Source organism: Mytilus californianus, unplaced genomic scaffold (assembly GCF_021869535.1).
Source record: "Mytilus californianus isolate M0D057914Y unplaced genomic scaffold, xbMytCali1.0.p SCAF_5, whole genome shotgun sequence".
Classification (NCBI taxonomy): domain Eukaryota; kingdom Metazoa; phylum Mollusca; class Bivalvia; order Mytilida; family Mytilidae; genus Mytilus; species Mytilus californianus.
The window spans coordinates 62,100,872-62,114,975 of NW_026262701.1; the positions used below are offsets into that span (position 1 = coordinate 62,100,872).

The 14,104-nt window shown below is 33.1% G+C and overlaps 1 protein-coding gene across 1 annotated transcript; it reads left to right on the top strand.

Moving 5' to 3' along the window:
* The first annotated feature begins 446 nt into the window (after positions 1–446).
* LOC127701163 (uncharacterized) lies at positions 447–11,128 on the top strand. Its single transcript, XM_052204987.1, has 2 exons — positions 447–584; positions 5,082–11,128. Exon 2 carries the CDS (start codon positions 6,509–6,511, stop codon positions 7,847–7,849), a length of 1,341 nt encoding a protein of 446 aa, XP_052060947.1. The 5' UTR covers positions 447–584; positions 5,082–6,508; the 3' UTR covers positions 7,850–11,128.
* Positions 11,129–14,104: the final 2,976 nt, after the last annotated feature.

The window sequence follows — 14,104 nt, forward strand, 5'->3', positions numbered from 1 at the left end:
GGAACTTTCATTGTATTTGGTACTGCTCGTAAAGAGGTAGCTAAAAGTTTATGTTTGTTACAGATGTCATTTTCCGGATATGGAGTCAGTTGGAATGTTGGTGAATTCGTGATTTCCTTTTGCAGAACCTCAATGTAAAATTTACGTCAAACAATAAATTAATTTTATTGTAAGTAAAAGGATTTTTGCCAGTAAATTTCAGTTCTCTTGTTTATCTGATCATCACAGTGGGTAACCCCTTATCAATATCGTAATATGAAACTGGGAAATTTCCACTGTCTAGGTATTATGCAATTCTTAATCAAATGCAGTCAAGGTCAACATGGTCATCTCATGATCATGGTATATATTAGTTGCAGTTGGCGATTGATAATTAGAGTGACCAATCAGGAAACCGCGCATGATAGCATCATTGCATGTGAGGGACGCTTGGTCATTTACGATTTCGTTTTGAAAGCTGCCAGACGCCATTTTGTGATTTCAAGAGAGAAAGCCAATTCTGATATCTTAGAAGTTTTCCTATAAGCTGAAGACGATTTCAGTTTTGAAAAAGAGTATTGAGAGATACAGACTTCATTTAAAAGGTATTAGGCCATCTTATTTATATTTTTATATCTTTATTTGCATCAAGTACGTATATCATATATTGAAAAAATAATTCTTTTTAAATACATCATGGTTCATAGAGTTTTAATTTTCGGTCAATCATTCGTACGTAGATAAGTTTCCTTTTTATATAGGAATCGCGAGTTTGGTTGGTATAATTTGGGCTTTGATGATACAGAAATTCAAGTAGAATTTACAAGTTTTGGTGGAGGTACTTTATGACCGGGACCTAAATGCATCCAAAGAGAAAATTTTATGCACGTATTTCATACTTTTAAACCAAACACAGTTTTTATACAGATCGGCGGTAATGATTTAACACACGAAAATAATCCAGACAAATTAGCGCGCGATATCGTCTCGTTTGCTGATTACGTTATCACTGTCTATGGAGTAAGTCATGTGGTCATAGGTCAATTATTGCCGAGGTATTCCAGAAGTTCCGGTCATGACTATAACGAAAAGGTAAACAAAGTGAATCGTTGGGTAAATTCATCATTGAAATGCCGGCAAAATATTACTTTCCGGCATCATCGAGGACTTTGGAATAATACTGCGTCGTTATTAATAGATCAAGTTCATTTAAACAATGCAGGTATGCAGATTTATGCTAAAACGTGCGTGCAGCAGTTGGCAGTTCAAAACGAAAGTAAAACCGGATAACTTTTTCTTTGTTACATACACATTGCATTTAAAACAAATAATCTGTATATGTATTGTTTTATTAAATTCAAAACTTCAATCATTAATAATTATATAGTACAACATCCTTTCTGGTCAAATGTGTTCAATATACGCATGGTTAAATGTGTATCAATATACACATGGTAAAATGTTTATCAATAAACACCTGGTAAAATATGTATCAATATACACATGGTTAAACGTGGATTATTATACACCTGGTAAAATGTGTATCAATATACACCTGGTTAAACGTGTATCAATATACACATGGTTAAACGTGTATTAATATACACATGGTTAAACGTGTATCAATATACACATCGTTAAACGTGTATTAATATACAACTGGTTAAACTTGTATCAATATACACCTGGTTAAACGTGTATCAATATACACATGGTTAAACGTGTATTAATAAACACATGGTTAAACGTGTATCAATATACACATGGTTAAACGTGTATTAATATAAAAATGGTAAAACGTGTATCAATATACACATGGTTAAACGTGTATCAATATACACATGGTGTTATATGGTTTATAATAATAAGGTTTCATGGGTGATAATATTTTTATCATTTTATATATGGGTGTACTGTACCCACAAGGTTGGTAAATATTCAAAACTTTTAAATTTCAATACATGTACAGATTTCATAATTTTTTATCATATGGTTCATATAGAAAGGATAATTGCCCATATGGTCCAATAGACCATGCAGTTTCACATAAGCGACTTATCAACCCAGATAACGAAATCATACCCACGTTTTAGTTTAAATCTCGCGATAATTAACGATATCATACGTGACAGGGGGCTATCCGATTGACTCTAATATTTGGCAACACAATAATAAATTAACCGATAATACACATCTCTCTCTTGGTGTGTGCGTGAGGCAGGTAAACAGATGATACAATCATACCAGTACACAGTATTTTTGTCACGGAGATCGTAGTTATTTGAGAAGTTGTCACTAACATCATAGATATAATATAGCTATTATATAATGATCTTTGGAAATTACTGACATTAAACAATTGCATATTAACAAATGTAACCGTATTATGATTGAGACGAATAAATTTATATATTGGTCCCAGATTATTTAACTTTAAGTATTAGTTATCGTTTATTTTATATATTCAAAATAAATAGTATGACCGTTTAAACAGAATACGAATATTCAAAAGATTATTGAAAAAAAAAAATAAAATAACATAAATTTAATATAAGAAGATGTGGTATGATTACAAACGAGACAACTACCCACCAGAGACCAATATGACAGAGGTGAAAGCAACCATAGGTCCCCATACGACCCTCAACAATGAGAAAAATCCATACCGAATAGTAAGCTATAAAAGGTCCCGACGCAAAACAATTCAAGCGAGAAAATAAGTCTTCTTGTTGACGTTAAGAGTTCATAACAGTTGTATTTATAAATGCAATTGTTTTAAACAAAAGTACAAATCTTGCAGTTGCTATTGTTTGCTTACTATAGCTGTATGTCAGATTGATTATTTGTGAAAAGAGAAAAATATTTCGTTAAAAAGAAAACAACCTATACATCAGAAAAACATTTAATATCAGTTCCGTTCCAGTATCAATTCGCCCTGTGTGAGTTACCGTAAACAATTCTCAGTTTTTCTCAAATATATTTTTACATCTTGTTGTAACATATAAGGGTTACGGCCTACAGTTAGGTTTAGTACCATAGACTCGAACTTTTTGTCTTTTAATCTTCTTTAAAACGAAAGCCTGTAACTGTTATGGTGACTTTTGCGCGAAATTTTATGGGTACGAGGACCAGTTAGTGGCAGTTAAGAATGTTGCATGATAAATAATTGAAATTTCCACTTGAGGTATTATGTAGGTATAATCAAAAAATGATAGAATTTTTCCTTACATATACTTTTCCAAAGATGTAGTATATATTGTGATATGTTAAAAAATATATATAAAAAATCAATGATAGGCTGTAAAAATATGAAACATTTTGTATGGATTATACCGAGAAAAGGCATCATTATATGAATATTTAAAAGTAAACTAAAGGATAGAATTTTAAAATAAGATGTGCGAAGATATAGCTCTTATGAAATGCTTTCAGAATACCAAAAGAAAAAAATGGGTTCAGCTTGCGTTTTATCCTGCTAAAGCATGTACATGGCATATAACATAAAACAGAAAACTTTCCTGTAAATTGTAATAGACATTAAATTTACATTTATTTCAAATATTTCTTTAGTGATATTTTTTAGACAGTCATGACAATGAATATAAGGTAGTTTTAAAATACGTATTTGAATTAAGGTTTATCTTAAATTTTCAAACATCAGACATTTAAATAATGAATGCCATTTTAATTTCTAGGCTATGTTATGATGATCGACTTTGTCTAAGCAGTTGTTCAGTGTCATCGGCCAGAGTAATTTTCTACATATTTTCAACTTTTGCAAATTCTATATAATGCATATCTTAGCCTAATTTGTGCCCAAAATTTTCAAAATTTTATATATAAAAGGATACATATAACAGCATTTCAAATTAAAATAAAAAATAAAAAAACTTATAATTTTGTAAAAGAGACAGTAATCGTGGTATTGTCAAGAATTTGTTTAGGAGGACGTCTATATAAAAAAATTTCTTAGTAAAATCCTTGTTATTGTAAAATTATGTGTTTACTTTTTTTTAATGAATGCATTTACAACAAGATGCCATTAAAAGGAATTGAATATTCTGTATTTACCACGCTTTACCATAAAATAAAATCAAACGGCTGAATCACCCCCTCCTAAATTATTAAAATATATCCAGTAATTTCTCAGTAAAATTTAGGTACATGTATCTAATACATGTACAGGGTTAACATTTTCAACATCTGTTTCTAGGGGATGACCATTTGATTTTTTTTTGGGGGGGGGGGGGGGATTTTAGAAAATGAATATTCTGGCCTAGTAAGAGCTGAACATTTTTTTTTTTTGCCTAAGGCAGGATGAAAAAAAATAATCTGCAACACAAAATGCAGGAAATAATTGTGTACAAAAGTAAAAAAAAAAACAAAAAAAAACCGCGCAGCAAAAAGAAAAAGCATGCGTAGCATATGGGACATTTAATATTGACAGTATACTATTCCCAGGTAGTAACAGTTGAAGATGAATATTCTTTCCGATAAAAATCCTTCTGGCTTCCGTCAGAATATCAAACTGAATGTAGAAAAGGGTACGTTTTTATCAATTGTCACCTGGTGAGATTGTACAAGGTAAAACTAGGATTACAAATGGCTAAGGTGTTAATTAACTTCTTAATTTATGACCTTATATATGGATATGAAGTGACCCCCCTTTATTTATCTAATTTATTCTTCCCGCTAAGTGAACGACATCAGCATGAATCCAAGCATTTCTTCGTGACAATTAAAGGTACAAAGTCAGGCGGCATATCAGATCGTCTATAAATTTACTGCAACCAACAACAGTAGTCCGTTTTAAAATCTTTTAATGTGTCATTGTTAATGAAGTTGTCTCGTCAATATATGATCATCTTTTGATTCAAATGATGCTCGTGTTGCGTGAACATGTAAACGCAAAAACTTCATCAGGCGATTGTTTTTCCAGGTCTGCATGGTCACTGCTTATCAACCGTTAGCCCCCTAGTCCATGAATTATCGGGAATTATCGCGTGATTTCATAGTTTGGCTAATTAGTTCAGACATGCGCAGTTAAATGTGAAACTGGTGTATTGTGAAAAGGCCATATATTCTGGTTGTTTTATTTATAGATGCCACCCAGAGACCAAGAGTGAGGAGAAGGGTAGCACCAACAGATCTGAGGGATGTTGACCCTGTTCAAGTCATCCCTGACATAGTCGCACTACAGCCAAGACGGCGAAAACGTGCACGGGCTGATATCACCCAAGTAGCAGCTGATCAACCCGTTCCACCAGTGACGCAACCAGCAGAATCACTACCTCAGATTCCTTCAACACATCCATCAGCAGACCAGATAGCTGCCGCAATGATAAGCCAGCTGAAAGAGTCAGGTGTACAACTTACTGTCAATAACAGAGAACCGGTACCGTTATCAACAAATTTTCTGGCAAATTACTTAACAGATGGGGATTCACATGAGCACATTGGTAGAAGGGACATTCGCAACACAGAAACAACACAAATTGCAGAAAGTCAACGAATTAATTCATCATACGTATTGGCACCACCACTGGTAACAGACCCTGATATGTTAGCCTACTCAGGACAAGACCCAGTTGGAAGTCCACCCGCTTTAGGCATTGACAGTTCCACAATGGGTAACACAGCTTCATAACCCTTGGGTTTAATGTTGAGGAGAAAATAAGGAGAGACATTTGGTCCGATGTATATTTAGATTTGATAAAACTATCACCAAATTTTAATGAGGAGGAAAATGATGACATTTTGTTTAGAACAAAAACTGTTAAAATTTCAACTACTGCCAAGGCAAAACAGTTTACAAACATACACAAATGGACAGCAGCTTTTGATATTTTTATGTCTATACATCATGTAAAATATCCTAATTTAATTCTCAGTTTGATCAAGTATGCTTATAATATTAGAGCCATGACAAAACAATTTGGTTTTCACATGGCTAGGTCATATGACGAGGTTTTTCGTAGGGTATGCAAAGTGATGAGGCTTGATTGGTCTGTTGTGAATGATGATTTATGGCGTACTGCCTTCTATGAGCATTTCAATGGCAGTCAAACCTCAAATGGTAATAATAATAATAGACTTAATAGGCAGGTTGGAACTTCACCCTTTCCAAAACAGGCCCAGCAGCAAAATAGTCCATTCCCAATGGGGTACTGCTGGGCCTACTGCAGATCAGGAGAATGTGCCAACATGGCCACTTGCAGACTCAAACACGAATGTGTCAGATGTTCCAAAAACATGCAACAATTACATGAAGGGAAAGGTCTATAAAATTCAACAAGTCTGCCTACACCGGTTAGGGTAAATAAGCTAAACCATTTTCTTCAGGGATATGACAGTCATCTAAAATACAGATTGGTTCAGGGTTTCAAATTTGGGTTTAAAATAAATTCATCCTTAATTAAAACTGATAAAAATTTTCCTAAGAACCATAAAAGTGCCAGAGAGAATCTTGACATAGTAAATAAGAAGATTTCAAAGGAGATTTTAAAGGGTAGGATAAGAGGGCCTTTTAATGACCCACCATTTGCAAAATTTCATTTGCTCACCTTTAGGTCTAGTTCCCAAAAGAGAGGAAGGTTCATTGCGTCTAATTCATGATTTATCTTTTCCACAAGAGGACTCTGTTAATTCTTGGACACAAATTGAGTTTACTTCAGTATCATATCAGAATATAGAAACTGTCATTGATCTGGTACAGGACTATGGTTTAAACTGTCTCATGAGTAAAGCAGACATTCTAGAGGCTTTTCGTTTGGTACCTGTACATACATCAGAATATCATCTGTTGGGGTTTAAGTGGCAGAATTTATTTTATTATGATGCAGCATTACCCATGGGAGCATCTTCATCTTGTCAACTTTTCGAATGTTTTTCTACCGCTCTTCAATGGATTTTAAATAGAAAATTTGAGATAAAGGGTATATCACATTTACTAGATGATTTTTTTGTGGGTAAAGCTGAGACGAATGAATGTTCCATTGCTTTAAATACATTTCTAGCATTAGCTGAAAAATTGGGTGTTCCTATCAAAGATGAAAAAACTCAAACCCCTACTACATGTATTACAATTTATGGGATTGAAATTGATTCACAATCAATGATAGCTCGTTTACTTCAAGATAATATAGAAAAGGTTTTAGGTTTACTAAAAATATTGAAGGTAAAAAGGAAAGTGACTTTGCGAGAATTACAATCATTATTGTGGTTGCTAAATTTTGCATGTAGTGTGATTGTCCCTGGGCGTGCATTTTTGCGAAGATTATTTGATTTAACTTTGGGACATACATGTCCTCATTTTAAAATCACTCTAAATTCAGAAGCCAGGGCAGATCTCAAAGCTTGGTATGAATTTATATGCAACTTCAATGTAAAATCTTGTTTCTTGTTCAAACAGTGGGTGTCATCAGAATCTTTGAAACTTTATTCTGATCCTGCTGGGGTGTATGGTGGTTTTGCAGCAGTTTTTGGCAATACATGGTTCTCCGGCGAATGGCTTCCTGAGTTGAAAGATTTGCATATCACCGTTAAGGAGCTTTTTCCCATTGTTCTTTCAATTGAGATTTGGGGTAAAAACTTAGTAAATCATAAAGTTTTATTTATGACGGACAATCAGGCTGTTGCAGACATTATAAATAAAACATCATCTAAAGACAAAAATCTGATGAAATTAGTTCGTCGTCTGGTCTTGTCAGCAATGAAGTTTAATATTCACTTTAGGACTAAACACATAGCGGGAAAAACAAATGTGGTCTGTGATTTGCTATCTCGTTTTTCTTTTCAGGAAGCCCACCAAATTGCTCCCTGGTTAAATCTAATTCCAGTTACGGTCCCACTGCATCTCTTGAATCTGTAACAGCACAAGACGTTGCGCAAGATATTGAGTCTCAAATGGTAACGTCAAATTTTTACGTTTTATGGCGATTAATGATTATTGGCGATAATTTGTTTATTTCGCTTGCAATTTTTGTTTTGCACATCAATATAGATACTTCTTAATGTTTGGTTGTACTGAATATGCATGAAATATTTCCCATTGAAAGTTACGTAAGCAACAAACAACAAAATATATCGTATTTGGGTAATGCATAAGTCTATATGAAATGAGAAGATATGTATACGGTATGATGAGTGCCAATGAGACAACTCTCTACCAGAGACCAATTGACATAAAACGTAATAATATGCAATGTTTCCCCATTTAGATCCGAAAGGAAGAAGATATATATTTTGCTTTAATTAAAACAGTTTGTCGGGAATTACAAGTTAAACGGGTCTTGCTTATAAAATTCACTTTACTTTCTTTAATTACGGAACAATTAGATAAAGAAATGAAACGATTGTCAGAAAAAAAAGGTTTTTTATATTCATCTCATATGTTTACAAGCTTTGTATGATGTGGAGAGGTATATATATATAGCCACACTTCAGGCCCAATTTTATTTTCACTTTCAAGTTCTAAACATATGAATCTTATTGCAGAGAAATAAAAAAAAATTCGCAGTTTTACGCTTCCTAAATTTGAAAATTTGAAAAAGATAATTTTTATCCTCTTGTAATACACAACTTTTTCACAGCTTAAGAACCTCATCTAAACGAACAACCCCATTCATCGGATTTTTTTTTATACTTTGTGGTCTTGTTGATAGTATCTGACTATCAAGAAAATTCTATCTGAGGATCCACCAAAAATAGCGTCCCGAATCGACAACGTTGAAAACGTATGAAAATTGTCCAGTGGACAAACTTGCAAGACATTTCATTTCTTTGAAAAAGAAGTTGTGTTGATTACTCAAATTATCAAAAATTATGTAGCTGTTTTGTAGAGTTAAAGTACAATTACGGAAAAGCACTATTTAGCATGCAACAAATCTAAATTTTCAATAAATAACGTCGCAAATGACAGTTTATTTGTAAAAAGCGGCGAAATCCGACATTGGACATCTTGCAAGACATTTGCCAGAAGCCGTTGCATTTTTATATGTGGTGTGAGTGCTGCAAAAATTCGATTTTGATATGGTCTATCTATGTACTTTGGTGAGCATAATTTACACAAACGAAATTTCATATAATCTTATATTTTAAAACCTATAAATTTTGATAACTTAACATTTTCCTAAATCTGACCATAATGAACACTATTTGTTTTTGCCAAAAAAATAGCGTTGGTCGTTACAGGAACGCATATTCAGTAATATTGTAATACTTTATATATAAAGCATATCATTCATTCGAATTTTCGCGGATATAACACTGTTTTGAAGAACACAAACACCCCTGCTAAAGTTATTATGCGCATAGTCTGTTACGTCTGACATGCATTTTTTTGACGTTTTGTCAATATGTTGTCCTTATTTTAGACTGTTGTAAAATATGATAAAACAATTTGTAGTTTTTTTTTCGGAATAGTATTTACCTGTCTAGTCCATGGATATAAATTTTATATAACTTAACTGTTATGATTTTATAGAAAAGCTGTTTATTAGTGTGGACTGGTTGATTACACGGTATTGACGCAATAACGTGCGTAACGTCACAACTATTACAAGCTTCATTATCACATTCAACAAGGCAATCTTATAAAAGGATGCTGAATATATTCCAGCAATTGTGTAAAGAACAATTTCCTTTAGTCCCACCATTTCCATCTACAAACATTATGATAGCACATTTTATTTCATTTCTTTTCTTAAAGAATTATCAGCCATCTACTATAGCATCCTACATCAGTTTTGTTCACAAACTTAATTTTTGAAGTGATCCTACAGATTCATTTTTCATTAAGAAAATTATTAAAGGGGCCCAAAATCTAAGAAGTTCAAGTGATAATAGATTGCCAATCACAAAAGAAATCTGATCATCACAGTGGGTAACCCCTTATCAATATCGTAATATGAAACTTGGAAATTTCCATAGCCACTGTTTAGGTATTATGCAATTCTTAATCAAATGCAATCAAGGTCAACATGGTCATCTCATGATCATGGTGTATATTAGTTGCAATTGGCTATTTATAATTAGAGTGACCAATCAGGAAACCGCGCATGATAGCATCATTGCATGTGAGGGGACGCTTGGTCATTTACGATTTCGTTTTGAAAGCTGCCAGACGCCATTTTGTGATTTCAAGAGAGAAAGCCAATTCTGATAACCCACCCTTCCACACCTTTGAAAGTATTATTTATATCATAGGTATATGTATATGTTTTTGTTTGTTTGTTTTGTTTTGTTTTTTCTCATTGTATAACATATTGTATTCTTTGTACTGGCGGGTTTAATTCGCCATCTTTGCTAATTTTTTGTCATTTACTCAGATTTGGATTATTGCATAAATTGCATAATTGATTATATAATACAGAATATTATGATTTTATGGTATTTTGAATAAATGACCGTTAAAGTGATTTCCTTTTGCAGAACCTCAATGTAAAATTTACGTCAAACAATAATGATATTATTAGCAGCCTTATCAGCCGGGACAAAAATCAATTCCTTGGCAAGTCCTTTTAGCTTCTATATTATTAAATGAGAAGACCTCATTTTGTGTGTCGCTTCTCTTCCTTCCACATTAAATCAATCACCATGCTTTTATGTCCTATAGGTACCATGCATAGTCGCATTTGTCATCCTCGCTTATAAATATTTCGTTTGGGTTTTTTTGGGAGAAAAACGAAAATAAAGACGTCCGGATATTGTTTCCGTCCTCGGACTGACTTTTATGTCATAGATAAGACTTCCGTTTAGGACTTAAACTTACACATTATTTTCATAGGTACAAGGGGACAGGACAATTATTTTCGCGTTTTTCTGTATACTATGAACAAACATACATGTATACTATATAAATACAGTGCATTTGCTATTTGCAGAGAAAACAACAAAAAAATAACGGACTTTGGAAAAAGGGGGAGGGCTAAAAATATGGTACTGTCCCCAAGTACCTTTGACTTTTGATAACTTTCCTGAAATACTCCAGTCAAATATCTTTTACAAAAATTCATCCTTCAACAGTTTACATACCATCAACAACGCTCTAATTGCCCGCGATTTCGCGGGTGTGTTCTAGTATGTTTGATACGAGAAATAGGGCTATTATGGTTGTTGTTAGGAGTAAAATGTTTGTTGTATACGTATATCAACTATGTTCATTACTGAATTAAAAAAAGAATCTAAGGATTTCTTGTCAGCTTTTTCGCGTTTTATCCATTTCGAGCAGTAAGTACGGAGTGAGTCTTGGATGATGTTACGACACTCATTCCAATCAATAATTGACGGGGACGATATTTAGGTCCTTTAATGAGGAATGATTTCAACTCTCGGTAACGAACGATGTTAAGGTCTCCTGTTATAACATGGGAACTGGGGCCATAAATGTATTCAGAATTACTGCAATTTCAGGACGTAGGTGTATTGTCACTGATATTTTCATATTTACACACTTCGCTATAATTAAACACATATTTCCAGGTAGATTTTTTGTAAACATAACAAATAAGAGGGATTTCAGTATTATCAAAATAACCAGGAATTTGTTTTTAACAGAATGATCATTAAAAATACCGGCAATATTTACAAAATCAAAACCTTTATTGACATATTTGATTTTAATAAAATGTTTTTTTTGTGATCTTCAGGGCGATCAATTTTGGGAAACAGTTTAGAATAACAATATGCAATTATAATTTGGACGATTTCATACTTAGGACTGCAATATGGAATTGTGTTGCAATCCTCTAAAATTTGATGAAATTTATTAACAGGTTAAGAACAGAGTTTGGTTAACAGAACAGTTTTCGTCTGTGTTGATAAGCATGTTTCCAGTGTATAATCAAATCTTTCAAGTTATGGTGTCTCACCATAGACCAACACACGGCCTGATAACTTCACAATGAAACTGCTCAAAAATTAAAAAGATAAAACAACACTTTATAAATTTCATCGTTCAAAGTGTTTTTCTTAATTTACCTTCATCAGTAACGTTCAAAGCCGAATATGTAAAAGCCAAGGATGTATAAGAACCAAAACAGTTGAAAAGTTAAATGACCAAAAGGACTTTAAAATAAAAGTCAAATCAATCTTAGGTTAATTTTGCCTGACGGAGTTGAAACCTTAGTTTCTTAATAATTTCTAAATCTATGAAAGGACAATTTAAGAAAGGTAAACTATAAAGCATGTAAGTACCAAAGTACTGACTACTGGATGATGATACCATCGGAGTCCACCAGCAGCGGTATCAACTCCGCGCTGTAAAAAATGAAAAAAAGTTTCATGCGTCTAAAGCACGTTTAGGACATCGGTAAAATCTGAAACTGTCAATATCATAAAATGTTTCTATCAGACAGTCCTGATAATATGGAAAAGTCAAGTATATACAATTTCACAAGGATTATATGACATACTACATTGAAACATCATGATGCAATAACAATTAGTATTTTATAAGTAGCTGAGTTAATTAACTATGAATAAACAAACAAATTCCCTCCAATCAAGAGTTCAGTTATGGAAAGTACCTATTCCGATGTTTTGCTTCTCTCTCTGTGCGTGTTCGCGATCGAACTGGTGTACTAAATCTGACTGGTGGTTATATTTGTATATCTGATAAATTAATTGGCGCTTAAATTGTATAAACCAGTTATGTGGTGGATAAATAAGTTTTCAAATGATCGACAAATCCCACAATTGGGTTTGTGTTTTGTATACAAGATCTGACTTTTTCCGAAGACTTGGTAAGATCATGTACACCCAAGGCTTAAAGCTTGATTTATCTTTGGAGGATACTACCTCTAGACACATGAGTTTGACTCATTAGACCTAGTTTTAAAACCTTCGTGATATAACGTTTGACGCCTTGCTGCTTGTCTTGGAAGTTCAAAAACCAGAGAAAAAAACATCCTTAACGCATTTATACTCTAAATGATATAAAACGTTTTTATTTGCTGGAATGTAAACCCGAGGTTTACAGGACATCTGATTTTTCACGTCATAGCATTAAAATAGTGGGTGTTAACTTCATAGAGTGAACAGTGCTTGCATATGCCATCGTGATATACGTGATATGATTGTCCTTATCATTCCTATGGGAATTTGCATTTGACAACATCTGCGTAAGATTCTTGTTAATTTTTTTTTAACTAAACCTTAACTTCGTGGTCTGGATGGGGTTGAGTGAGTATTTTTGTACTCCTTATCATTGGCATATTACCTGATTCATGTGTGATTCACATTTATTGTGTATATTTGTAAAGGCAGCTTCATATTAATTCAATTTGTAACTTAGCCCGAAACCGAGATATGTGTATGTTCATGTTCACATACTATTATGAACTCTTTTCATTTCTTTATGGCAGAGATCCAATGATATACTAGTATATATGTCTAATCTCTCCAAAGAGACACAATGCTTCGTTTGTCTGAAAGGAGTTTTTCTTAACTCATGCCAAGGTTTACATCGGGCAAAATGTCACATTCTAAACACAGGCCAATACAACTTATTCTAATTAAAATTAAAGTTCTGTCTTTTCTAAATTGTCATGCAATTTCATTGTGGATGAAAAATTATCTACTTTATCTGTATAGGGGCTGCTTATTGATAAATCCAATACCGATCATCATGCATTTATAAAGAAAAACTTTGTAAACATATCATTTCTCATCCCTAAAGAGCTTTGGTATTTGAATATTAATTAAATATATCCTGTTTAGTAGGTTTATTTTCAGTATTTGATTTAAGTTTTATAATTTCACCTATGGCAGAGTCACTCTTTTTCATGATTTGAATTTTCCGAGGACTCCAAACAATCTAAAAAATATAATTCTAAATTATTAACTCTGGAATATTAAGTAATTTACTAATAATGGATTCTTAAAAGAGGGGCGAAAGATACCAAAGGGACATTCAAAATCATAAGTCGAAAATAAATTGACAACGCCATGGATTCTTAAAGTTAATTTCCTTAGCCACAACTGTGAGACAGATTCCTGTATGAATTTGTTTGCAAACTCTGCTATCCACATTTCCCCACAGCCTAATTTCGAAAAGGGAAGTCGGTGGTTCGGGACAGCACTCTGAGTATTCTTTCCCTTTTGCATTTACGGATAGGTACTGTGG